The sequence below is a fragment of the Sapajus apella genome, unplaced genomic scaffold (assembly GCF_009761245.1).
Source record: "Sapajus apella isolate SASKATOON/1434 unplaced genomic scaffold, GSC_monkey_1.0 scaffold43, whole genome shotgun sequence".
In the NCBI taxonomy this organism is placed as follows: domain Eukaryota; kingdom Metazoa; phylum Chordata; class Mammalia; order Primates; family Cebidae; genus Sapajus; species Sapajus apella.
Genome location: NW_022436983.1, coordinates 14,952,025 through 14,978,024, shown reverse-complemented (window position 1 = coordinate 14,978,024; position 26,000 = coordinate 14,952,025). Strand labels below are relative to the sequence as shown.

Sequence of the window (26,000 nt, the reverse complement as noted above, 5' to 3'; positions counted from 1 at the left end):
GCGGGGCCGAGCGCGCTCCTGTGCCCCCCCGCCTGGGTAACATAAATAAAAGTCGTCTAAAAAAAAAAAAAAAAAAAAAAAAAAAAAAAGTAAAAAAATAAAATAGACACTAGGGTTTTTGAACGGTTAGTAAATAAATAGAACAATCACTGTGCTGTACATACCTGCAACTTGCTAGAAAGTTAGTCTCAGAAATGGCTGTGAACTTGCTGGCATTCAAAGCAGACAGGAAGCCAGCTATTTTACGGTTATTTGGTTACACTCCAGAATTCCTTACCACGCCCTGAGCTCATGGAGAACATCGCTGGGGCCCATGTAGCCCTGGGCTGAGTGTGTAGTCAGTAGGTGTTTAATAAATGCTGGTCAGCCGAGTGAACACACAAATGCACGAAGGGGTAGGTTTGATGCAGTTTGGTATTGAGATGAACATCTACCCTGGTGGCAGAGGAGAGAAAGGAAAGTCCTGTGGGGCAGAGCTGGGGGCCTCAGCTGCCCGCGGGAGGGTCCCCGCAACAAGAGTAAGGACTCTCCGGTCATGAGCAACACAAAGCCCAGGTCCAGCAGGCTTGTCTGTGACGAAGAATCTATTGGCTCGTACAGCTGCGGAGTCTAAGCATGTCTGGTATCAGGCATGGCCTTACCCAGGGTCTCATTAGGGCTTTTTCTTGGTTCTCCAGCTGACTGAAGAAGGGACTTTCTCTGGCCAGGTAGAAAGAACAGAAGTGCCCAGGGTACTTGTCTATCCCTGATGGGGTGGCAAAGGGCAGTGGTAGGCCATGCAGATCGGCCAGGCCTGGCTCATGTCTCCACTGTAGAGGAGGAGGGGATCAGGACCCTCAGACCTGCATGGTGTAGCAGGAAGGTTGTTCTTTATAGAAAGCCAGGGTATAGTTTATAGAAAGGAGGAACTGGATTCGGGGCAAACAAAAACCATGCGCCTAGGAGGCAAGGCCTCCGAGGGGCTGCCCTCAGCCCCACCCCCGCCATGGCTGAGAATTTTTGAACTTTCCGCAGCCTCCCCATGGTGGTCACTGTCATTACCCTTGTCTGCCTCCTGGGAAATTCCTGTAAATAAAAGAGGACTTGGAGTTGGTTCGCTGGCACCGTCAGGCAATGCGGAATGGAGAAGCTTGCAGAGCCGAGGCTGCTCAACATGATTGCCACCATGTCTGAGGCTGCAGGGAAACTGAGAAATGTCCTGTTTCCCAGCACCCACGGGCCATGCACCCTGGCCTCTTGGTTAGGGCAGGGAGGGGGCAGGGGAGCGTGGTACAGGTGCCAAAAGGCCTCCGTATGCTCCACCCTCATCTGTATGGTCCAACACTCACCCCGCAAGGTCAGCCTGTGACCTCTGGGCTTGCCTTTTGCAGGTGGCGGCCTACGGTGGGAAGCTGCGATACACCCTTTCTTACACCGCGGGCCTGCAGGGCAGCCCACTCTCTGACCCTGACGTCCAGATCACGGTGAGCATTTGGACGCCATGCTGGGTGGGCAGAAGGGCAGGATAGAAGCCGGGGCACCTTGGCATTTGTCCTTTGGCCTTTTCATCCAGCACTCGGTTTCCTGGCACAGGCTGGGGGAGTTAGGCCTGTGTCCCCACATCCCTGCCTGGCTGGACACCACCCAGGCAGAGGAGCCTGCTGCTGGGAGAAGGGGGCAGTGGGCATGTGCCTGACTCCTTTGGACACTTGAGCTTGGGAGAGGGGAGAGGTGGGCGGCTGGTGGTTACAGAGAGCCTAGGACTGGTGGAGGACACCCTGGCACTCCAGGGGCCCCTCGGCTCCCCTTCTAATCCTGCTGGTGTGTCCCCAGGGCAACAACATCATGCTGGTGGCCTCCCAGCCAGCGCTGCAGGGCCCCGAGAGGAGGAGCTACGAGATCGTCTTCAGAGAGGTGAGGGTCACCTGGCCAAGCTTCTCACGCCGCCCCCCGCCGCCCTGACTCGGAGCCTGGCTTTGATGCCCACCTTGCCTCTCACTCCCCAACCTTCATCCCGCAGCCCTCAGCCAGTGCCCGTAAGGCCAGAGTTGGGGGGTGGTAACTGCAGGAGAAACCCACAAAGCCCAATACCCCCGCCCACGCTGCCACCCCCAACCCAGGAATTCTGGCGCCGGCCCGACGGGCAGCCGGCCACACGTGAGCACCTCCTGATGGCACTGGCCGACCTAGATGAGCTCTTGATCCGGGCCACGTTCTCCTCGGTGCCACTGGCAGCCAGCATCAGCGCAGTCAGCCTGGAGGTCGCCCAGCCTGGGCCCTCGAACGGACCCCGGGCCCTCGAGGTGGAGGAGTGCCGCTGCCCCCCGGGTTACATTGGTCTGTCCTGCCAGGTGAGTGTGTGGCCGGCTCAGCCACCTCTGCACAGGCACAGAGGCATCAAGAAGCGCGTCACTGCAGCCTTGATTACCATCATCACTATAATGACCCCCCGCATCTGCGCCCTGCGTGCATTCCTCCCAACAGCCCTGAGATTTGTATTGTTATCCCCTTTAACAGGTAACAAAATAGAGGTGCTGAGGGGCAAGTGTGCCCCAATGGTGCACGGCTAACGTGTGGCAGAAACTAATTTGAACTCGGGTCTGATTAACTCCAAAGCCTAGCATGTCCTAACCACTGAGCAGTGCGGCCTCAGGCATGGGCCATGCTCCCCAGAGGTTCAAACCCGGTTCATGCCCTCGGGGTGCCCAAAAGAGACAGGGAGCCAATTCAGAAACACAGACTACTCCGGCCAAAGCACAGCATGGAGATGCCTCCGGGAGGTGAACAGTGTGGACTGCGATAGTGTCGTGGGCAGGAGGCCAGACTGAGCAGAAGCCAGGAAGGAGGGGAGCCAGCCTGTGATGTGGCAGGGTCACCCCTGGGGGGACGCTGGAAGGGAGGGGTTCTGGGTCTGCTGGCTGTGGATGCGGCATGTTGGGAACAGAGGCCAACCTTCCTCTCTGCCCCCTAGGACTGCGCCCCCAGCTACACGCGCACCGGGAGTGGGCTGTACCTTGGCCACTGCGAGCTGTGCGAATGCAATGGCCACTCAGACCTGTGCCACCCGGAGACTGGGGCCTGCTCGGTGAGCTACAAGCAAGGCCGGGACAGGGGGTCAGCTCAGCTGAGCCTGGGTGGGGGACCAGGGCTGGACAAGACAGACACCCATCCAGGGGCAGGGTCATGGGGCATGCATGGCCTGTGGGTCAGAGCACCTGGGTCAGCAGGCCAGGTCACCAGGCATGGTGGGGTGACCAGGGCTGTGGAGTAACATCCTTCTGTGTAAAGAAAATTTTGGTTCTTTACTATTTTTTCTTTTTCTTTACAAAAAAATTATCTAATGGGGTCTCACCATGTTGCTCACGAAGTCTCGAACTCCTGAGCTCAAGCAATCCATCTGCCTTGGCCCCCCAAAGTGCTGGGATTACAGGCGTGAGCCACCACACCTGGTCTCTACTTTTTTTTTTTGAGACAGGGTCTCGGTCTTGTTCTGTCGGCCAGGCTGGAGTGTAGTGGCCTAATATTGGCTCACTGCAACCTCCACCTCCTGGGTTCTAGTGATTCTCATGCCTCAGCCTCCTGAGTAGCTGGGACTACAGGCGTGAGCCACTGCGTCTGGTCTCATTGCATATATTTTTATACCTGGACTTTTCAGAGTAGCATGTGTAGAGTCCCCCCAGGATACGGGGTGAAGGGCCAGGTGGTTGACAGCCAGAAGCTAACCTTGGAGCAAAGAACACTCTATGTTGATACAACAAATATGAATCGCTTTGGAGGAGAATCAGTAACCCACATCTTTTTATGATGATGTACATATTTTCTTTCTTTCATTTTTTTCTGAGATGGAGTCTTGCTCTTGTCACCCAGGCTGGAGTGCAATGGCACAATCTCAGCTCACTGCAACCTCCGCCTCCCTGGTTCAAGCGATTCTCCTGCCTCAGCCTCCCCAGTAGCTGGGATGACAGGTGCCCACCACCACACCCGGCTAGTTTTTATATTTTTAGTAGAGATGGGGTTTCACCACGTTGGCAGGCTGGTCTCGAACTCCTGACCTCGGGTGATCCACCCTCCTCAGCCTCCCAAAGTGCTGGGATTCAGGTGTGAGACCGTGCCCAACCAATGATGCACATATTTTCAATGCTCTGCCCTCAGATACCCACGTGTATTCCTTTCCCTTCCTTTACTATCACAGGTACTTAGGGAGAAAATAGAATCAGCATCACCCTTTTTGACAGCTATTTGGATGGATATTTTTTTTTTTTGGATGGATATACTGGCTTTTTTTTGGTTGGATACACTTTTTAGTTTATTCAATTCCCTATTCATGGATGGTTAGATTTGTTTCCAGCATTTTGCTTTTTTTTTTTTTTGGGTGCAGTGATACAATCTTGGCTTACTCCAACTTCCACCTTCCAAGTTCAGACAACTCTCCTACCTCAGCATCCTGAGTAGCTGGGACTACAGGTGTGCACCACCATGCCCAACTAATTTTTGTGGTTTTTTTTTTTCTATAAAAGCAAACTAACTTTATTTGAACAGTATAACTAGAGAACAAGTTGTAGGTGAATGTATAGCCAGATGTCCTATGTCAAGTTTCGTAACAAATGAAAATTTGTTTCTAAAAGAAATTTCACATATTAATTTGACTCCTAATGGTGAATCTATTAACTGAATGTCTAATCTAGTCAAAATATTTAAGCTGTATCTGCATATGTAAATAAAGAAGAGATTTTGTTCTCTAATTTTACCTAGTAAAATAATGGCAAAGTAATAAACTAAATTTACATAGGTTTCATAGACATACCAATCACAAGTTAAAAAAAATCAGGAGACAAGCATGTCAGTTTCAACAATGTGTGATTTAAACACCAGGCTTGGACAACAACCGGTAACAAATCCTGCTCTGGCTTGGATGTGAACTGGTGACAAATGCTAACTTAAAAGTTTTCATGAATTCAGTAGCTGCCAGTACAACCTCTGTCAGCCTTTCACCTTCCCTTACTTAAATGGTAGCAAAATTTTCTTGAAATTAAAAAAAAAAAAGGGGGAAACAATTTTCTTAAAGTAAACAGACTTAGATTCTCATTTAAAAAGTATCTATATATATATTTTAAAGTACAAAAACAGAAATTTACAGATATCTACACAAGCAAAAGCAATTTTCTGTAAATTTTTAGTAAGCTGCAGCAATGAGGATATTTTACTTTGAATACAAACACACAAGACCTTCAAAAAAGTCCACATTTTCATAAGCTACTTTACAAAGAAAATACATGTACTTCAATTGAAAATACAAATACACTGTCTGCTTCATGGTAAAACCCCCAGGAATCATATTTTTTCATTTTACTCTGCAGAATCAGAGTTTGAAAAATAATAATCTTTCTCTTCTTCATCTAAAGATTCCATAGCATTAGTGAAAAGTTTTCCAACACCGAAGTTTTCTCCTAAATCTGGGTTAAATGGGGTTTTCCTTCTTGATGTTGGAACTGAGAAATCAGTTTCAACTAATTTTTTCTTAATGTTGCCCCAGACAATACCACCATTACCTTTATGATATTTTTGCATACGAAAAACATATTTATCACAATCATTCCTATTTATGGAAGCGAGCATTCCAGGACTGATGTGCTGACATTGAGGAGTTTTTGCCAATGGAAAGACGGCTGATGATGGAGTTGCTGGATTTTTGTCCATATCTGGTAGAATATCATCATCATCTTCACTATCCTGGAAACTTGGCAACAGTATTCTTTGATGTTGTAAAGGTGTTGTACCGAAAAAATCACCATGGTCTTCTTTTGGCAACTGTTCCAGAAAATCCCTCATCTGTTAATTTTTGTGTTTTTTAAGAGACAGGGTTTCACCATGTTGGCCGTGAACTCCTGAGCTCAGGTGACCCGCCAGCCTTGGCTTCCCACAGTGCTGGGATTACCGACGTGAGGAGCCACTATGCCCAGCCCATTTTGCTTTTTATAAACACCATGGAGATGAGTGTCCTTGTAATGAAATCTGTGTGCCCTACCGTGATGCTTTAAGACAAGTTCACAAACTTGGAATTTCTAGATCAGGGGATGGCAACCTTGAAAGGCTTCTGTAAATCTGGCCTAATGGCTGATGCCTGCCCTCCTTGTGCCCTGCAGCAATGCCAGCACAATGCCGCAGGGGAGTTCTGCGAGCTGTGTGCCCCTGGCTACTATGGAGATGCCACAGCCGGGACGCCTGAGGACTGCCAGCCCTGTGCCTGCCCACTGACCAACCCAGAGAACATGTGGGTAACAAGGACACACTTCCACTGGGGAATGAATGGAAGGCTTTGGCTTTTGGGCATTGGCTTTTGGGCAGAAGTGAAGGGAGCAAGGTAGGCAGTGGGCTTCCTGTGACCTGACCTTTGCCTCCCTGACCCCAGGTTCTCCCGCACCTGCGAAAGCCTGGGAGCTGGTGGGTACCGCTGCACAGCCTGTGAATCCGGCTACACTGGCCAGTACTGTGAGCAGTAAGTTTCTAAACAGAAGTGGGGGAAGGGTGGAAGACAAATGGTGGATTCCCAAATGAGAGCCTTAGAGGGTGTTGCTCAGAAAAGTCCCTTCCGGGATTGTGTTCCTTCCCTGCCCCAAACCCTTCTAAGATGCCACACTGCCCTTGGGACAAGCCCGGCCACTTTAGGCAGCTTTACTGTGGCAGTCTCATCCCACTTCTGACACCCAACTCTGTACTTAGCTGGGCTTAGCTTTTTGAATTTTTTTTTTTCTTTAATTGAGACAGGGTCTCACTGTGTTGCTCAGGTTGGTCTTAAACTCCTGGGCTCAAGCAGTCCTCCTGCCTCAGCCTCCTAAAGTGCTGGGATTACAGGGGGGAGCCACCACGCCTGGCCACTTTTTGAATTCTTGACGTTCAGGCCTTGCATATACTGTTCCCTCTGCATGGAAGAGTCTTCACCCCTAAACCACCCCTTCCTAGCTAACTTCCACTTGGCCTTCAAGACCCAGCTTCATTCACTTATTCAGCAAATTTTATCAAGCATCTACTGTGTACCACGCTGTGTGCTGAGGTGTTGGAGATAATGTAGTGAACAGAACAGATTCCATCCCAGTCCTTACAGTCTACCACCTAAAAAGAGATCAGCCCTAATGGGAGATAAGATGGGGGAAAAAGTAATTGTGTAAATGGATATTTATAAACCATGATAAGTTCTCTGAAAGAAGAGTACAGCCTGCTCTGAGGTAATCCGAGAAGTCCTGTCCTCTTAGAAGCCTCCCTAGCTCTCCAGGTGGGGTCAGTGCCCTCCTGTGCCCCCTCAGCCCTGGTATGCTTCCTGCACTCTCATTTTCACGTAGAGTTTCCCAACTAGTAAGTTCTACAGACCAGGGACTTCATCATGTTCACTGTTGCATTTCCAATACCTAGCACATGCCTGTCACATAGTAGTTGCTTAACGGAAGTTTGCTGAATGAATTTCTCTGGAGAATAAAGACCCTGTCTCCCTCATTACGCAACCTGCTAACACTCCCTTACACTCTCCTTTCTCAGCTCACCAGCACCCTGTGTGGATGGGGACCTGTCTGGTCCCCAAAGTCCTTCCAGAGCTCTGAGCCTCCTCACCTGACATTGGGTGGCCTCCTGAGCTTCTGGCTCCCCAAGTCCACCATGAGAGAACTGGGTCCCTTGGGGCCTGACAGAGCTGGTCCTTGTTCCCCCTTACAGGTGTGCCCCAGGTTATGTGGGTAACCCCAGTGTGCCAGGGGGCCGGTGCCTGCCAGAGAGTAAGTGGGACCATGGCCCAGGATGGGGGCGATGGGCAAGGCAGGGAGCCCTGGGAGTTGGGGGGGATACTCGGTCTGGGGGACAAGGCTAAGGGTGGGGTACCCCAGCTTTTGGGAAAGCAGAGATATCAGAGATAATGCTGAATGGCCCCTCCTGTCCTGGCCCCCACCACCAGCAAACCAAGCCCCACTGGTGGTCCAGGTCCATCCTGCTCGAAGCATAGTGCCCCAAGGCGGCTCCCACTCCCTACGGTGCCAGGTCAGTGGGAGCCCACCCCACTACTTCTACTGGTCCCGCGAGGATGGGCGCCCTGTGCCCAGCAGCACCCAGCAGCGACATCAAGGTACCCATGGCCCTAGGCTCCTCCACCTCAAGAGCCACCGCAGTCGGGGCGGGGGGCGGGTGCAGGGGCCTGTCCCTGCCCTACTGGGGTCCTGTGCTCACACATGGGCTGGATGTGAGAAAGAACATGTCTGCACCAACAAGCTCCCATCTTCTCCCCACCAGGCTCCGAGCTCCACTTTCCCAGCGTCCAGCCCTCGGATGCTGGCGTCTACATTTGCACCTGCCGTAATCTCCACCATGCCAATAACAGCCGGGCAGAGCTGCTGGTCACCGGTAAGTCCCTACACCACCTGTAACCAAGACTGCCTGTCCTGGGTTGGGCTGCAGGCTGCAGACTCAGGCAGATGGTACATTCACCTCCGGGAGGGGACGAGGGCAGTGGCCATGGAGATGAGGAGAGGTGGCAGATTCAAGACACATTCTAGAGGTAGGATAGGCAGAACTTGACTGGTCAGTGAGGGAGAAAGGGTGGTGGAAGCCAGGCACGGTGGTTCACGCCTCTAATCCCAGCACCTGGAAGGCTGAGGCAGTAGATCACCTGAGGTCAGGACTTCGAGACCAGTTTGGCCAACATGGTGAAACTCCATCTCTACTAAAATATAAAAATTAGCTGTGTGTGGCGGCATGCACTTGTAGTCCCAGCTACTCAGGAGGTGGAGGCAGGAGAATCACTAGAATCTGGGAGGTGGAGGTTGCAGTGAGCCAAGATCATGCCACTGCACTCCAGCCTGGGCGACAGAGCAAGACCCTGTCTCAAAAAAAAGAAAAAGAAAAGGGTAGTAGCTGGGAGTCTGGATTCTAGCTACCAGGGACATTGGTTATGGTTACTGAGATGAGGGAGGCTCCAATAGACAGGTGTCTTCATTCAAGCTTTCCGAAAGTGGAGTCTGAAACAAGGATTTGTGTGCAAGTAACACCGGGAAGTAAAGTGAGGCAGGGACGGGAAGGCATCCCGGTAAAGGCTGTGTGATCAAGCAGATTGCCACCATGAGCAGTTGTCGCTTACTGCAACCGAGGAAGCTTTTGGGAGCCAGTGTAAAACACTCACCTCGGAGTCACTCTGCCCTGGGGCCCAGGGAGCTGCAGTATTTCTAAGCCAGCCCCTGTCGGTCATTGGCTGAGACCTATTCCGGGAGCATCAAGTCCCCTGCACGTCTGCCCCACCCATGGGCGTGCACAGTGGGCGTGCACAGTGGGATCCAGTGGCCCGAGAAAGCCCTCAGTGCAAAGAAGCACAATGGCTGGCAGAAGTCAGGCAGGCGGGCACGGGGGGAGCATGGCTAGGCCACCAGCCGCACAGGCTACAAACAGGTCAGAGAGAATCCCAGGCTTGCTGTGGGCGTGTTCAAGTGTGAGAAGTTTGGGGAGACATCTCATTGGGTCCGCCAAGCAGGCATTTGGGTATGTGAGTGTCAGCTCCCGAGAGGGGCCCCAGCCAGAGAAATGAGTCTGGGAGCTGTTGACTCAGAGATGGTGTTCAAAGCTGTGGGGCAGGATGAAGTCACCCAGGGAGAGTGCGGCCGGAGGACAGGGCCCCAGCCCGGAGTCCCGAGGACCTCCAGTGTGAACATGTCCAGTGGAAGAGGAAGGGTAGGAAGAGCCTGAGAGAGTGCAGCCACGAGGCAGGGGAGGCAGGGGGCATCCTGGGAGTCAGAGGGAAAAGGACTTCCCGGGCAGCCTCCCCGCTGGGAAGTCAGACAGGGGCAGAGAAGTAGCCCTTGGAGGTCATGCTTTGACGAGCGGTTTTCAGTGGAGAGAAGGGATAGAAGCCAGATTGGAAGGAGGCGACGCATGGATGGGAAGGCAGTGAGTGTGAACAACTGTTGCAAGAGCCTTGGCTCTGAAGGGAGGCCAGGAAACGATCATCGGCTGTGAGAGCATGAAGTCAAGGGGGCGTTTTCGGAAATGGGAAATTCTAGAGAGCACTCCGTGGAGCGAAGTGATGGCGTGAGAAGGAGAGGAGACGCTGATGGCGTGAGAGCGGAGGAAACCCTTGGGAGGGGTGGGCATTCAGGAGGCACCGCAGTGGGACAGGGTGGGGGCACGAGAAGGGGCCCGTCCTTCAGGGGCCAGCACCTAAAGACCTGGTAGATGTGAGAGCTGGGAACACTCCTCACTGGTCGTTTCTCTCTTCTCCACAAGTGTGTGTCGGTGCCACTAGCTGTGACAGTGGAAGAGTGGTTAGAGAGGCTGGAGGTGGGAGGACGTGTAAAATAGCTGTTGTTGGGGAATAGAAACTCAAACCAGACGGAGAAAGCCAGCTGGAGGGAAGTGTGATGTGTTAGGAGCTCATTTGTAGTCTGTGACCAGGAACCGGAGCCGAGTGGACTCATGGTGTGATGTTCCCCAGCCACATCCCGTGGCTGCTCCATGTGGCCAGGAGAGCGGGGATGGTGGGGGTCAGCCAGAATGGGGGAGGCAGGCTCCAGGGGCTGGAATAAGAGCTAAGCTATACCAGGAAGGAACTGACGCCTAGAGGAGGTTATGGAGAAAAGCAGAGCGGCCACGGGCCCAGGGCCCAGCCAGCACTGGCTCACTGGAGGCTTCCTGTCCCCACAGAGGCTCCGAGCAAGCCCATCACAGTGACCGTGGAGGAGCAGCGCAGCCAGAGCGTGCGCCCTGGAGCCGACGTCACCTTCATCTGCACAGCCAAAAGCAAGGTGTGCAGGGCAGGGAGTGGGGATATGGGAGTCTGTCTTCTGGGGTCTCTGAGCCCCACCCGTGACCCCCTTTTGCCTTGTCCTGCAGTCTCCAGCCTACACTCTGGTGTGGACCCGCCTGCACAATGGGAAACTGCCCGCCCGAGCCATGGATTTCAATGGCATCCTGACCATTCGAAATGTCCAGCTGAGTGACGCGGGCACCTATGTGTGCACCGGCTCCAACATGTTTGCCATGGACCAGGGCACAGCCACTCTGCACGTGCAGGGTACACCTCCCTTCTATACCAGATCCTCTCACCCCAGCTTCCCCCCATGCCCACCAGGATTAGCACAGCATTTCTTCATTCAACTGATCACGTCTGAGCACCTGTGGCATGCCTAGTCCTGGTCTAGGCTCTGCAGAAGCTGGGAGAGCAGCACGTACAGGATCTCAGCCCTCCTGAAGCACATGTTCTAGGCAGGGAGACCATAAGCATGAGAATCAATGAACAAGCAAGATAACTCCACACGACAATGAGTGCAGGCTAGGAATAACAGTGAAACGAGGTGGGGGGAGGCCGGGCGCCGTGGCTCATGCCTATAATCCCAGCACTTTGGGAGGCTAAGGCGGGCGGATCACTTGAGGTCAGGAGTTCCAGACCAGCCTGGCCAACATGGTGAAACCCTATCTCTGCTAAAAATACAAAAATAGCTGGGCATAGTGGTGGGTACCTGTAATCCCAGCTACACGAGAGGCTGAGGCAGGAGAATCACTTGAACCCGGGAGGCAGAGGTTGCAGTGAGCCGAGATCATGCCACTGCACTCCAGCCTGGGGGACAGAGTGAGACTCCGTCTCAAAAACAAAATAAAATAAAACAAGATGGGAGAAGCCGGGGCTACTCTAGACAGGACAGTCAGGGAGGGCTTCTCCGAGGAGGTGACACCTAAACTGAGGCCTGAAGGAAAGGTAGGCATTGAGGGAGTTAGAGAGCTGGCAGAGTGTTCTCTGCAGAGGGAACAGCACTTGCAAAGGCCCTGAGGCAGGAGCACCTTGCTGTGTTTGAGGAACAGCAGAGGCCACGTGGCTGGGCTGTGGGAGGGAGGAAGGGCGTGGGCGGGGGGAGAGCATGCGGTATGTGATGGATCAGGGCCAGGATTTGGGCTTTTACTCTAAAAGCAACAGGGAGTCATGGACAGGTCTCGAGTGGGAAGGTCATAAGGTCATATTGACATTTCAAAGCTCCCTGGCTGCTGTGTGCACAGATGGCCGTGGAGGGCCAGCCTGGAAGCAAAGAGAGTGGCAGCGGGGCTGTCGTGTGAGTCAGATGACACTCCCCAATGCTAACGGTGTGTTCCTTTTCCTCCCTTGTCAGCCTCGGGCAGCTCGTCCGCCCCCGTGGTCTCCATCCACCCGCCACAGCTCACAGTGCAGCCAGGTCAACTGGCCGAGTTCCGCTGCAGCGCCACGGGGAGCCCCACGCCCCGCCTCGAGTGGGCAGGTGAGGCCGTGATGGGGATGCCATTCAGGGCCTGACTCTCCTGGGTGTGGGAGGGCAGGAGCAGGTCTCTGAGCAGGCTCGGTGGGTGCTGACCCCAGGTCTACTCACCAGGGGGCCCCGGTGGCCAGCTCCCTGCGAAGGCACAAGTCCAAGGCGGCATCCTGCGCCTGCCAGCCGTCGAGCCCGCGGATCAGGCCCAGTACCTGTGCCGAGCCCACAGCAGCGCTGGGCAGCAGGTGGCCCGGGCTGTGCTCCACGTGCATGGTGAGAGGCTGGGCTCAGGTGGGGCTGAGAGTGAGCTCAGCCCAGGCCGTGTTCTCACGGGACTCTGTCTGCAGGGGGCAGCGGGCCCAGAGTCCAAGTGAGCCCAGAGAGGACCCAGGTCCACGAAGGCCGCACCGTCAGGCTGTACTGCAGGGCTGCAGGGGTGCCCAGCGTCACTATCACCTGGAGGAAGGAAGGGGGCAGCCTCCCACCACAGGTAAGATCTGCCCACCCAGAAGGCCCACAGGCTCCACAGAGTCCCAGCCACCCTCCCTCCCCCTCCACGTCCCACCCCACCTCCTCCTCTGTGGCTCCCTTCACCCCCAAGACGGTAGCCTCGTGCTGCTGCATCCCAGCAGGGAGCCCCTGCACCTGCCTCTCCCTTTTATGCCCCATCTGTCCCCCTGGCCAGCCCTTGCCCAGCTGCCTCTGGAGCAGCTGACCCTCTCACCCATGGCAGGCCCGGTCGGAGCACACGGACATCCCCACACTGCTCATCCCGGCCATCACGACTGCTGACGCCGGCTTCTACCTCTGTGTGGCCACCAGCCCTGCAGGCACCGCCCAGGCCCGGATCCAAGTGATTGTCCTTTCAGGTGAGGGCCCTCTGGGAATGGAGGGGTGGGGAGGGCAAACCAGGGCTCTGCTGACCTCTACTCCGGCCCCAGCCTCAGATGCCAGCCCACCGCCGGTCAAGATTGAGTCCTCATCGCCTTCTGTGACAGAGGGGCAGACACTCGACCTCAACTGTGTGGTGGCAGGGTCGGCCCACGCCCAGGTCACCTGGTACAGGCGAGCGGGTAGCCTGCCTCCCCACACCCAGGTATGAGGGCCCTGAGCCTGTGGCAGGGGACCCAGGGAGCAGGGGTTGTCGGGGGGAGGGCAGGGCACTCTATGTAGGGTCGGGGAGGTGGCACACACCCCACACCTGCCAGCAGAAGCCAGGCCTCATATCCCTCCCTGCCAGCTTCCAGCATGGGACGGCTCAGAGCACAACCAGTGACAGTTTGAGTGAATCACTGAGGCTGAGGGAGCGGTGACCACAGCCCCCGTCCCTGTCCTCACATACCTCTGCCTCCTCCTGGCCCAGGTCCACGGCTCCCGGCTGCGGCTCCCCCAGGTCTCACCAGCTGATTCTGGAGAATATGTTTGTCGTGTGGAGAACGGATCAGGGCCCAAGGAGGCCTCCATTACTGTCTCTGTCCTCCACGGCACCCATTCAGGTCCCAGCTACACCCCAGGTGGGCAGCCAGATGTGGCCGAGCCGGGACTGATCCCTGGGAGCTCCCAGTGCAGAAGATGCCCATGGCCTCTTCAGTGGCACCAGGACAGAGGGGGCATCCCAGGCAGGCTTTGATCCTCCAGTGCCTGCTCGGGGAGAGGAGGGGACTGAGTGGATGGGAGTGGGGCTAAGGCTGGTCCAGCTTACCAGACCCCTGTGAGGTACTGTTTCAGAATTTGTCAGGAAGCAGCAAATGAGTCTGGTTGAACACTGACCTGGGAGCCGGCTGGCCTGCTTCAGATCCCAGATCTGCCCCTTAGCAACCCTGAGCTAGTTTTTACCTTTTGGGGCCTCAGATTCATCTATGAAATGGAACAGAAAGTGCCACCCACCTGCTTGGTCATGGTGTGGTTTAAATGAGACGGTGTCTCCGGAAAGTACCTGTGAGCACATGGACGCGCCCTCTAGCAGGGATGTGTCTCACTGTCATCGGCAGCCATGGGCGCAGCCTGGGTAGTAAAGCTCGCTGGCTCCCTGCAGGCCAGAGAAGCTCATCGTCAAGAAGTCATGGGTGGGCCAGTGGGCCTACAGCTTGTGGTTAGAGGTTGGACAGGGAAGAAGCCATACTTGGCTGGCCATGTGGAGGCAGAAGGGTGTGGCCCCGGTCTCAGAAAGGCCACCTGTCGGCCGTCCCCGTGAGGGCCTGATCACAGCCCAGAGCCCTCTGCCCCAGGGCTCCAGGTTACAGCCCAAGAGCCCAGGTGTCTGAGCAGTGCCTCTGTGTCCAGCCCCCGGCAGCACCCCGCCCATCCGCATCGAGCCTTCCTCCTCACATGTGGCTGAAGGCCAGACCCTGGATCTGAACTGCGTGGTGCCTGGGCAGGCCCACACCCAGGTCATGTGGCACAAGCGTGGGGGCAGCCTCCCTGCCCGGCACCAGGTATGGTGGTCCCCCAGGACCAGCTTGCTGGAGGGGCTGGATGGGACTGCTCCGACCCCCTCCCAACCCACCGAATTTGCACACAGACCCACGGCTCGCTGCTGCGGCTGCACCAGGTGTCCCCCGCCGACTCAGGCGAGTATGTGTGCCGTGTGATGGGTACCTCCGGCCCCCTGGAGGCCTCAGTCCTGGTCACCATCGAGGCCTCTGTCATCCCAGGTGAGTGACTCCCAGTGACACGGAAAACTGGAGGAGGCAGAGAGCCCTCCAGGGTGGTAAGATCCAAGTGACCCCTGTTGCCGACGGGGCAGGAGGTCCATGCTGGAGCTGGCTGCAGGGCCCTGCCCAGGCCGACTCCACCCATCAGAGTAACCGCCGCCCTCCCGTCGCTTCCGTTTGGCCACATGACTCTTCAGGGGTCCCCTCCCACCTCCTCTTCCTCTCTCCGAGCCTCCACTACCCTCATCTCTCTCTTCCTCACTCCCCTCTGCAAGGCGTGGCCTACGCCATTGCCCATGCCTTGGCCCTCCCATCAAGGTTGCTGGGCTTAGGGAATCAAGCCCAGGCCCCCAGATGCCTGGAAACCTGGGCCCAGCCTTGGAACCCTGGGCTGAGCTAGCTGCCGGGTGGGCAACCCCTGCCCTCTCTTCTTGGGAGCATCTACACCTCTCACTCCTATTCACCCTGCTGCAGGACCCGTTCCACCTGTCAGGATCGAGTCTTCATCCTCCACGGTGGCCGAGGGGCAGACCCTGGATCTCAGCTGTGTGGTGGCAGGGCAGGCCCATGCCCAGGTCACATGGTACAAGCGCGGGGGCAGCCTCCCTGCCCGACACCAGGTACAGGGCACCATGGACGGTGGGTTGTGGGGTCCTGGCCCCTAGGCTGAGGGGCTGGCACTTCCCAGATCGGGGAACAGGGGCAGGGCATCTGCTGGCCTCTGGAAAGCCCCCCCTCACACCTCTGCCCATGCCTGTCCAGGTCCGTGGCTCCCGCCTGTACATCTTCCAGGCCTCCCCTGCTGATGCAGGACAGTATGTGTGCCGGGCCAGCAACGGCATGGAGGCCTCCATCACAGTCACAGTAACCAGGACCCAGGGGGCCAACTTTGCCTACCGTGAGTGGGGCCACCAGGCTGGGCTGGGATGCAGAGAATAGGCTGGGGCTACTTAAGAGAACAGGAGTGACCGGGGACCATCTTATCCCTCAGCCGCCGGTAGCACCCAACCCATCCGCATCGAGCCCTCGTCCTCGCACGTGGCCGAAGGGCAGACCCTGGATCTGAAGTGCATAGTTCCTGGGCAGGCCCACGCCCAGATTACATGGCACAAGCGTGGGGGCAGCCTCCCTGTCCGGCACCAGGTATGGGACTGGAGGCTAGGCAGGCCAAGAAGAGGAAGCAGGGTCCCTGGGTGGCGGAGGTTATCGGGGGAGGGCTAGAGGCTCCTCTGAGATTAGGAAGTTCTGGATCCCATTGCACAGATGTATCATGCAGTGACTAGAACCCAGCATCTAGCACCGAGCAGCCTGGGTGTGAATCCTGGCTCCACCGCTTAGCCTGTGATCTAGGACAAGTAACTTCTCTGTGCTATAGTTTCAGGGTCTATAAAATGGTAATGATGGTACATAACTTACAGAATTATCTTAAAGGTTAATATATATGCAAAATCCTCAGAGCTTAGGTTCACAGAAAGTGCTCTAAGCTATTAATATTCCTGTAACACCATTGGCTATTGTTGTTACTATATTTTGTAGAATTTAGGATAGCACTGATTGCACGACGCACTATGATTTTATGTCCCTCTAAGAAAAAACTTCCATTTGTAAGGTCATTCGTTGTAGATATATCTTGATTTTGGAGACATTGAAATGTGTGTCTAGAATTGATGGGATGTGGTACGAGTGTGTGCCCAGCTCTCCGGGGCTCCTCTGGCCTACCACCCCCTTCCTGGACAAGAGTCTCCCTTCCCCACTGCCAAGCAGGACAGGGAAACTGATCCAGAGCTGATGGCCAGGCCTTGGGGGTCAGAGATTGAGGGTTGCAGGTTATAGGTGCCAGGGTCTCCTGAGGGCTGCCTCTGACTCACCCCCATTCTGGCCAGATGCATGGCTCCCTGCTGAGACTCTACCAGGTTTCCCCCGCCGACTCAGGCGAGTACGTGTGCCGAGTGATGGGCAGCTCCGTGCCCCTGGAGGCCTCTGTCCTGGTCACCATTGAGCCTGCGGGCTCTGTGCCTGGTGAGTAGGTCTCAGGGAGGGCAGGGCTGGGGGCCCAGGGCAGGAGGCTCCCCATTCTTGCAATGGCAGGATCAGGAGGCCAGGCTGCAGACTGCACCTGCCGTGAGACCAGGACCCCCACCTCCTCTCACCTCCCAGCCGGCAATTGATCTTTGCCTTCTGTCCCCAGCACTTGGGGTCACCCCCACCGTCCGGATCGAGTCATCATCTTCACATGTGGCTGAAGGGCAGAACTTGGATCTGAACTGCCTCGTTGCCGGGCAGGCCCACGCCCAGATTACATGGCATAAGCGCGGGGGCAGCCTCCCGGCCCAGCACCAGGTAGGAGGCAGTAGCTAAGGAGGCCTGAAGGACCCTGTAGCTGTGGTACAAGAGCATAGGCTTCACTGGGCATGGTGGCTGCCGCCCGTAATTCCAGCACTTTGGGAGGCCAAGGCAGGCGGATCATGAGGTCAGGAGCTCAAGACCAGCCTGACCAACATGGTGAAACCCCATCTCTACTAAAAATATAAAAATTAGATGTGCGTGGTAGTGCACGCCTGTAAACCCAGCTTCTCAGGAGGCTGAGGCAGGAGAATCACTTGAACCTGGGAAGTAGAGGTTACAGTGAGCTGAGATCGCACCATTGCACTCCAGTCTGGATGACAGAGCCAGGCTCCATCTCAAAAAAAAAAAGAGCATAGGCCTGGAACTCAGTCCTGTATGAGTTCAGACACTGTTCCCCCACTTGCATACTGTGTGACTTTAGGCCAGTCACTTGTCACTGGATTCCCTGACCCTCAGTGTCCTCGTCTGCCAAATGGGCTCACGCTGCCCACCTTATTTCCCCCGTAGCATGTCAAACACTGGTCCCCACTTCTCTCTCGTGCCAAGTTTCAGTTGTCCCTGGCATGGGTGAGGTGGCAGGCTAGACCCAGTCCTGACACTGGGGCAGGAGATAAGAAGGGAGAAGGTGGTTTCCCTGGAAGAGCTTCCATCAAGTTCCAGCTGGCTGGGCTGGGAGTGGCACTGGGAAAGGGAACAGGAGCTTGGCATGAGCCGCAGTGCCCAGCTCTGAGCCTGCCTTCTCCCTCCTGACCCCCCCCAGGTGCATGGCTCAAGGCTCCGGCTGCTCCAGGTGACCCCAGCTGACTCCGGGGAGTATGTGTGCCGTGTGGTCGGCAGCTCAGGCACCCAGGAAGCCTCAGTCCTCGTCACCATCCAGCAGCGCCTTAGCGGCTCCCACTGTGAGTGTCTCGGGGCTCACGCAAATGGTGGAAGCCTGGGGGCCCCGACTGCACCCTCAGCAGCTCCCACACCCTGCTTTCCATCTCGCCCTCCCAGCCCAGGGCGTGGTATACCCTGTCCGCATCGAGTCCTCCTCGGCCTCCCTGGCCAATGGACACACCCTGGACCTCAACTGCCTCGTTGCCAGCCAGGCTCCCCACACCATCACCTGGTATAAGCGCGGAGGCAGCTTACCCAGCCGGCACCAGGTACAGGGCCAGCGTGGGGAGGGCGAAAGCAGGACGCACCAGCCCTGATGGGAAGTGGGGGGACTCTCAGCACCTCGCTCTGCTCATTCAGCCATTCAGCAAACATTGATCATCCTTGCTGGATGGGTCCTAGACTGGTGCTGAGAATGCAGAGATAAGGCTTCCTGACCTCATCGAGAGCCACTTAGGCACCAAATCTCACTGAAAAGTGCTTCAGGCCTCATCTTGAGCCTGACACTGAAGATTCTGGATGGAATGAGACAGTTGCCTCATTCAGGCAGCTCAAAGGCCGTGGGAGCCCCAGCAGGATACCGTGTCAGCACTGCATAGGGCCTTAGCAGGCTTTCTGGAGGGGTGACGAAAGGCTAGACCTCCACCCCAGACCAGAGAGTCTCAGGAAGGCCACAAAGAAGGCACTCAGGGAGGCTCCCAGAGTCCAGGAGGCAGCGGCAGCAGTGCCCAAGACGTGGACTTGCTGCCCACACCTGCCGTCACCTCCTGCCCACACCTGCTGCCACCTGCTTCCTGCAGATCATGGGTTCCCGGCTGCGGATCCCTCAGGTGACTCCGGCAGACTCGGGCGAGTACGTGTGTCACGTCAGTAACGGTGCCGGCTCCCAGGAGACCTCACTCGTCGTCACCATCCAGGGCAGCGGCTCCTCCCATGGTGAGAGCACAGAAGGCAGGGGGTCCAGACAAGCAGTGCAGGGGGGTGGCAGAGAGGTTCCCAGTGCCAGCACTGTGACCTCACTCTGACCGCGCGGTCCCCACCCCTCTGCCCCCAGTGCCCAGCGTCTCCCCACCAATCAGGATCGAGTCCTCTTCCCCCACGGTGGTGGAAGGGCAGACCTTGGACCTGAACTGCGTGGTCACCAGGCAGCCCCAGGCTGTCATCACATGGTATAAGCGTGGGGGCAGCCTTCCCTCCCGACACCAGGTACAGAGTGGAGCCACGGCCGCAGGGGTGGAACCCTGGTCTCCTGGGGTGGGCAGAGCAGGCTCCCTCTTGCTCGGACTGGGCCCGGGTCAACAGGCTGACCGGGAAGGCCTAAGCCAGCTGGTGACCCCAGGGTCCCTCTACTCCCTCTCCCTCTCCTTCCCCACCCGCCCATCCAGGCCCATGGCTCCCACCTGCGGTTGCACCAGATGTCTGTGGCTGACTCCGGCGAGTACGTGTGCCGGGCCAACAACAACATCGATGCCCTGGAGGCCTCCATTGTGATCTCGGTCTCCCCTAGCGCCGGCAGCCCCTCTGGTGAGTCTGCCCAGGAAAGGGACAAGGGATTCAGGCAACAGTGTTCCCTGGGGAGAAGGCACTTCTGGATCAGAGTCCTCAGACCTTTCAGTAGTGAGACAAGGGCCAGCGGAAAGACGCCTGGGTTCAAAGGCAGGTGCCATGGCTCACGCCTGTAATCCCAACACTTTGGGAGGCCAAGGTGGGCAGATCACTTGAGCCTAGGAGCCCTGGGCAACATGGCAAAAACCCATCTCTACTAAAAATACAAAAATTAGCCGGGCATTGTTAACTGTAGTCCCAGCTACTTGGGAGGCTGAAGTGGGAGGGTCGCTTGAGCCCAGGTGGTTGAGGCTGCAAGCGAGCTGTGATTGTGCCACTGTACTCCAGCCTGGGCAATAGGAGTCAGCCACCCTCTCTAAAAAAACCAAATAGAACAAAAAACCCTGGGTTCAAATCCTGCTTGGACCACTAAGGGACTTAGAGAGTTACCTTCCCCTCTCAGTGTCAGTTTCCACCAGTGAAATGGGGGCAGTGACCTTTCCAACCTCTCAGAAATGCACCGTTCAATACAGTGGCTACGGCGACCCCATTTCTAATATTTCAAGTTCTCAGTAGCCACATGTGGCTTGCAGCCACTGTCTTGGCCTGTGCAAATAAAAAACATTCCCATCACAGCAGGAAGTGTATAAATTTTGTGAGATTAAGTGAGTTCATGCCTGTAAAGTGCTTAGAGCAGTGCCTGGCACGTCATAAGTGCTTCAGAAGTATTATTATTATTATTTTGAGAGGAAGTCTCGCTCTGTCACCCAGGCTAGAGTGCAGTGGCACGATCTCCACTTACTCCAACCCCCACCTCCCTGGTTCAAGCCGTTCCAGGGAGTCTCAGCCTGTCTCAGCCTCCCAAGTAGCTGGGACTATAGGTGCACGCCACCATGTGTGGCTAATTTTTGTATTTTTAGCAGAGATGGGGTTTCATCATATTGGTCAGGCTGGTCTCAAACTCCTGACCTCAGGTGATCCACCCACCTCGGCCTCCCAAAGTGCTGGGATTCCGGGCATGAGCCATGGTGCTCGGCCAAGTGTTAACTATTATTATTATTAGTCCAGGGGAGTGGGATTTTCTTTTTTTTTTTTTTTTTTTTTTTTGAGACGGAGTTTCGCTCTTGTTACCCAGGCTGGAGTGCAATGGCGCGATCTCGGCTCACCGCAACCTCCGCCTCCTGGGTTCAGGCAATTCTCCTGTCTCAGCCTCCTGAGTAGTTGAGATTACAGGCACGCGCCACCATGCCCAGCTAATTTTTTGTAGTTTTAGTAGAGACGGGGTTTCACCATGTTGACCAGGATGGTCTCGATCTCTTGACCTCGTGATCCACCCGCCTCGGCCTCCCAAAGTGCTGGGATTATAGGCGTGAGCCACCGCGCCCGGCCGGGAGTGGGATTTTCTACAGCAGAGGGTCCCACCCAACCCTGTTCCCAAATCTAACAACAGCTGAGCCGACTCACTGCTCTTTGTTCCCCCAGCCCCTGGCAGTTCTATGCCCATCAGAATTGAGTCATCATCCTCACACGTGGCTGAAGGGCAGACCTTGGATCTGAACTGCGTGGTCCCTGGGCAGGCCCATGCCCAGGTCACTTGGCACAAGCGTGGGGGCAGCCTCCCCAGTCACCATCAGGTATGCAGCCGGCAGGAAATGGTGGGAGGGCTGCTGGATGTGGGGGCCCTGGCTAGTTCTGCCAGGAGGGAGACCTAGGAGCCCCCATGGGGTTCAGTGCCCACCTGGGTCAGAGGTTAGACCCTGGCCCCAGGCTTTCAACAATTCCAGACTGGCACCTGACTCTCTTCCTCTGTCCTGTCCCCTCTTCAGGCCCACGACTCACGGCTACGGCTCTACCGGGTGTCCCCGGCTGACTCAGGCGAATACGTGTGCCGGGTGATGAGCAGCTCTGGCCCCCTGGAGGCCTCAGTCCTGGTCACCATCGAAGCCTCTGGCTCAAGTGCTGTCCACGTCCCTGGTGAGGGTCCCTGCAGTGGGACTGGGAGGCTGGAGGAGGGAGGAAGGGACAGAGACCATTGGGCAGAACTGGGAGAAGGAAACACTTCCTGGCACTTGGCGGGAACTGCCCCTCTGATTCCAGACTTCACCTCCCATCATTCCCATGGTCCCAGGACCAAGGAGCCGGCTCAAGTGGAGTGGCTTCTGTCCCTCTCTGCGGGCGGCGAGCACAGGCTTTGTAGCTTGGCATTTGTGCATGAGTCCCAGCTCCTCTGGCCACACTTGGAGATGTTGCCCAAGGGCCCTCAGCTTTCTGCATGTCACTGTCACTGTCTGTAAAGGAGGGTAGAAGTGCTCTTGTATGCTACTATCTAATTATAGAGTTCCCAAAATCCTGGGACTGCACCTCTGTGGGTATTGGAGGGTGATTTATACATTTTTATTAGGGCCGGGTGCAGTAGCTCACACCTGTAATCCCAGCACTTTGGGAGGCCGAGGAGGGTGGATTGCCTGAGTTTATGAGTTCAAGGATGTGGCAGCACATTGCCTTTAGTCCTAGCTACTAAGGAGGCTGAAGCACAAGAATCCCTTGAAGAGGAGATGGAGGTTGCAGTGAGCCAAGATCGTGCCACTGGACTCCAGCCTGGGTGACAGAATGAGACTCTGCCTCCAATAAATAAATAAACATCTTTATTAGTACTAGTGGCATATAAGGGACCAAAAAAACACATCAGGCCTGTCCTTAGTTCTTGGAAATCTTTGCCTATGATGGAGCTAAGTAGTTAAGGTTAGTTTTTTTTTTAAGTGAATCAGTTGATGCCGGGCACGGTGGCTTACACATATAATCCCAACTCTTTGGGAGGCGGAGGCAGGCGGATCTCCTGAGGTCGGGAGTTCAAGATCAGCCTGACCAACATGGAGAAACCCCATCTCTACTAAAAATACAAAATTAGCTGGGTGTAGTGGCACGAGCCTATAATCCCAGCCACTTGGGAGGCTGAGGCAGGAGAATCGCTTGAACCCGGGTGGAGGAGGTTGCAGGGAGCCAAGACCACGCCATTGCACTCCAGCCTGGGCAACAAGAGTGAAACTCCATTTCGAAAAAATAAAAATAAAAGTGATTCAGTTGAAAGGAAGATGTACAGTAATTAACAGCACAGGGGCATATGCTATTGCAGAAATCATGATAACAGGACGTAAATTGCCCGGTAGTAAACATGATCAAGCACATCTTACATGCTGAGCCCTGCCGTATTCACACATACTAGTTCATTTCATTTTCACAACAGCCTTTTGAGGTAGATAGCATTGTTCTCTCCATTTTACAGATGGGGAAACTGAGGCTCAGAGAGGTGAAGTTATTTCACAAAGGTCATACCGCTAATCAATGGCAGAGCTGGAATTTGAACCCAGGCAGTCTGGCCCCAGAGTCTGGGTTCTTAGCCACATTCTATCCGAGTTTGCCAAACATGAGTGGTCTGTGTGGAGGTGTCGAGACCTGAGCCCCGGCCCCACTGGCGCTGGGAGCGTGGGAGGAAGAGGAGATGCTGGGGCCATTGTCTGGGGGCAGAGCTGGAGAATGAGAAGTGCCTACAGCTGCTCCAGGCTTCAATGGAATGGGAACGGAAAGAACCCATGCCCCAAATATCCTCTGGTTCGAACATCTGGGCACCTGGGGAAGGGTTCAGGGCATCAGGGTGGGCGTCCCAGCTCACTGACCTCTCCCGTGCCGCAGCCCAAGGTGGAGCCCCAGCCATCCGCATCGAGACCTCCTCCTCCCAAGTGGCTGAAGGGCAGACCCTGGATCTGAAGTGTGTGGTGCCCGGGCAGGCCCACGCCCAGGTCACGTGGCACAAGCGTGGGGGAAACCTCCCTGCCCGGCACCAGGTAAGTGCGCTGGAGAAGGATGCATGCCTCCTCCATACCCGCAGTGGTCCTGCCTGAATCCAGCCCTGAAGGGAAAGTGGCCCCAGCAACGAGGGATTGGGGGGAATGGCAGCAGGTCACTGGAGGCAGGAGGCTGAGAGCGAGCTGGGCACAGCAGGGCCACCACCAGCCCCACAGTACCCTGGTGCAAAATAGAAACCTCTGGCCAGGCGTCGTGGCCCACGCCTGTAATCCCAGCATTTTGGAAGGCCGAGGCAGGTGGATCATTTGAGGTCAGGAGTTCAAAACCAGCTTGACTGAGAGAGATCCAAGATGGCTGATCACTAGCAGCTTGGGATTGTAGCTCCCAGTGAAAGCACAGAACGAGAGGACGCCACACTTCCAGACAAATTTTTGTTGCTCACGCACCAGGAGATTTCCAGCGGAGGAGCCCCACGGGTCACCAGCGTGACTCTTGTGGCCGGCGAGGCAGTTTTGCCACTGCCTTGGTGTGGTGGTTCTTGGTGCAGAGTCAGAAAAGCACCATCAATCTTAACACCACCGTTTTGGTCGGCGCAGTGGGTTGCTCAGATTTTAGCGCTGGGAATCAACAAGTTGGACGTCCACTCAGAAACCAATTATAAAGACGGTAATTACCACAGATGGATAAAACTATAAAGAAGGGAAGAAAACAGCCTAAAAAGACTGAGAATACCCAAAATCAGAATGCCTCTCCCTCTGCAGGGGATCACAGTTCCTCATCAGCAATGGAACAAGGCCTGATGGAGAACGAGTGTGTTCCATTAACAGAAGCAGGCTTCAAAAAGTGGATGATAAGAAACTTCTGGGAACTAAAAGAACTTGTTCTAACCCAATGCAAAGAAATTAAGAATTTTGAAAAAAGGTTTGATGAAATGTTAACAAGAATACACAATTTAGAGAGGAATATAAGTGAATTAATGGAGCTGAAAAACACAACACGAGAACTTCACGAACTATGCACAAGTTTTAACAGCCGAATCAATCAAGTAGAATAAAAGATATCAGAAGTCAAAGACCAACTTAATGAAATAGAACAAGAAGACAAGATTAGAGAAAAAAGGATAAAAAGGAACGAGCAAAGTCTCCAAGAAATATGGGACTATGTGAAAAGACCTGATCTACGCTTGATAGGTGTACCTGAATGTGACGAAGAGAATCAATCCAAGCTGGAAAATATGCTTCAGGATATTATTCAGGAAAACTTTCCCAACCTAGCAAGGCAGGACAATATTCAACTCCAGGTAATACAGAGAACACCACAAAGATATTCCTCAAGAAGACCAACCTCAAGGCACGTAATCGCCAGATTCACCACGGTTGAAATGAAGGAGAAAATACTGAGGGCAGCCAGAGAGAAAGGTCAGGTTACCCATAAAGGGAAGCCCATCAGACTCACAGCAGATCTCTCAGCAGAAACCCTACAAGCTAGAAGAGAGTGGGGGCCAATATTCAACATCCTTAAAGAAAAGAACTTTCAACCCAGAATTTTACATCCAGCCAAATTAAGCTTCATAAGCAAAGGAAAAATAAAATCTTTTGTGAACAAGCGAGCACTCAGAGATTTCATCACCACCAGGCCAGCTTTACAAGAGCTTCTGAAAGAACCACTACACATAGAAAGGAACAACCAGTATCAGCCTTTCTAAAAAATAGCAAAAAGTAAAGAGCATCAATATAATCAAGAATTTACATCAACTAATAGGTAAAACAGCCAGCTAACATTAAATGGCAGTATTAAACTCACATATATTATTATTAATTCTAAATTTAAATCTACTAAATCCCCCAATCCAAAGACACAGACAGGCAAAAAAAGCCAAAACCCATGGGTATGCTGCATCCAGGCCCATCTCACATGCAAGGATACACAAAGACTCAAAACAAAGAGATGGAGAAAGATTTACCAACCAAATGGAGAGCAAAAATAAATAAATAAATAAAAAGCAGGAGTTGCCTTAAAGCAACAAAGATCAAAAGAAGCAAAGAAGGATATTACATAATGATAAAAGGATCAATGTAACAAGAAGAGCTAAAGATCCTAAATATATACGCACCCAGTACAGGAATACCCAGATATATAAGACTTATAAAGAGACTTAGACTTCCACACAGTAATAGTGGGAGACTTCAACATCAATATTAGACAGATCAATGAGACAGAAAATTAACAACGATATCCAGGACTTGAACTCAGATCCGGAACAAGTAGACTTAATTAACATTTATAGAACTCTCCACTTTAAATACACAAAATATACACTCTTATCAGTACCACATCACATCTATTTACAGGTTTAAATGAAATATTGGTTGGCTGCTTGTTTGTTATTTTCTTCCCTCATTTTTTTTTCATGTCTCTATTATTAAGCACAATTATAGGCATACCCATTTTTAGACTGCATTCTAGCCCGGGCAATAAAGCAACACTCCCGTTCTCTCTCCCTCTTCCTCTTTCTCTTTCTCCCTCTCCTTCATTCTTTTTTTTTTTTTTT

At 54.2% G+C, this 26,000-nt stretch overlaps 1 protein-coding gene across 9 annotated transcripts in view; it reads left to right on the top strand.

Annotated features, from left to right (window-relative positions):
* HSPG2 (heparan sulfate proteoglycan 2) overlaps positions 1–26,000 on the top strand; it is a 122,068-nt gene that overhangs the window by 73,273 nt on the left and 22,795 nt on the right. For 8 of the 9 annotated variants that reach the window (XM_032300718.1, XM_032300717.1, XM_032300713.1 and 5 more), the window contains 32 exons: positions 1,371–1,463; positions 1,813–1,893; positions 2,100–2,330; positions 2,951–3,064; positions 6,123–6,250; positions 6,389–6,475; positions 7,684–7,742; positions 7,919–8,086; positions 8,251–8,361; positions 10,648–10,748; positions 10,837–11,017; positions 12,105–12,230; positions 12,342–12,494; positions 12,569–12,711; positions 12,955–13,090; positions 13,163–13,317; positions 13,585–13,735; positions 14,505–14,656; positions 14,743–14,875; positions 15,350–15,495; positions 15,638–15,773; positions 15,867–16,018; positions 16,759–16,894; positions 17,064–17,215; positions 17,982–18,120; positions 18,218–18,369; positions 18,901–19,036; positions 19,155–19,306; positions 19,486–19,624; positions 21,128–21,279; positions 21,472–21,619; positions 23,336–23,487. In XM_032300718.1, the coding sequence (XP_032156609.1) occupies positions 1,371–1,463; positions 1,813–1,893; positions 2,100–2,330; positions 2,951–3,064; positions 6,123–6,250; positions 6,389–6,475; positions 7,684–7,742; positions 7,919–8,086; positions 8,251–8,361; positions 10,648–10,748; positions 10,837–11,017; positions 12,105–12,230; positions 12,342–12,494; positions 12,569–12,711; positions 12,955–13,090; positions 13,163–13,317; positions 13,585–13,735; positions 14,505–14,656; positions 14,743–14,875; positions 15,350–15,495; positions 15,638–15,773; positions 15,867–16,018; positions 16,759–16,894; positions 17,064–17,215; positions 17,982–18,120; positions 18,218–18,369; positions 18,901–19,036; positions 19,155–19,306; positions 19,486–19,624; positions 21,128–21,279; positions 21,472–21,619; positions 23,336–23,487 (4,395 nt within the window). The remainder of the gene's footprint in view (positions 1–1,370; positions 1,464–1,812; positions 1,894–2,099; positions 2,331–2,950; positions 3,065–6,122; positions 6,251–6,388; positions 6,476–7,683; positions 7,743–7,918; positions 8,087–8,250; positions 8,362–10,647; positions 10,749–10,836; positions 11,018–12,104; positions 12,231–12,341; positions 12,495–12,568; positions 12,712–12,954; positions 13,091–13,162; positions 13,318–13,584; positions 13,736–14,504; positions 14,657–14,742; positions 14,876–15,349; positions 15,496–15,637; positions 15,774–15,866; positions 16,019–16,758; positions 16,895–17,063; positions 17,216–17,981; positions 18,121–18,217; positions 18,370–18,900; positions 19,037–19,154; positions 19,307–19,485; positions 19,625–21,127; positions 21,280–21,471; positions 21,620–23,335; positions 23,488–26,000) is intronic. The other variant, XM_032300720.1, reaches the window with a different exon arrangement.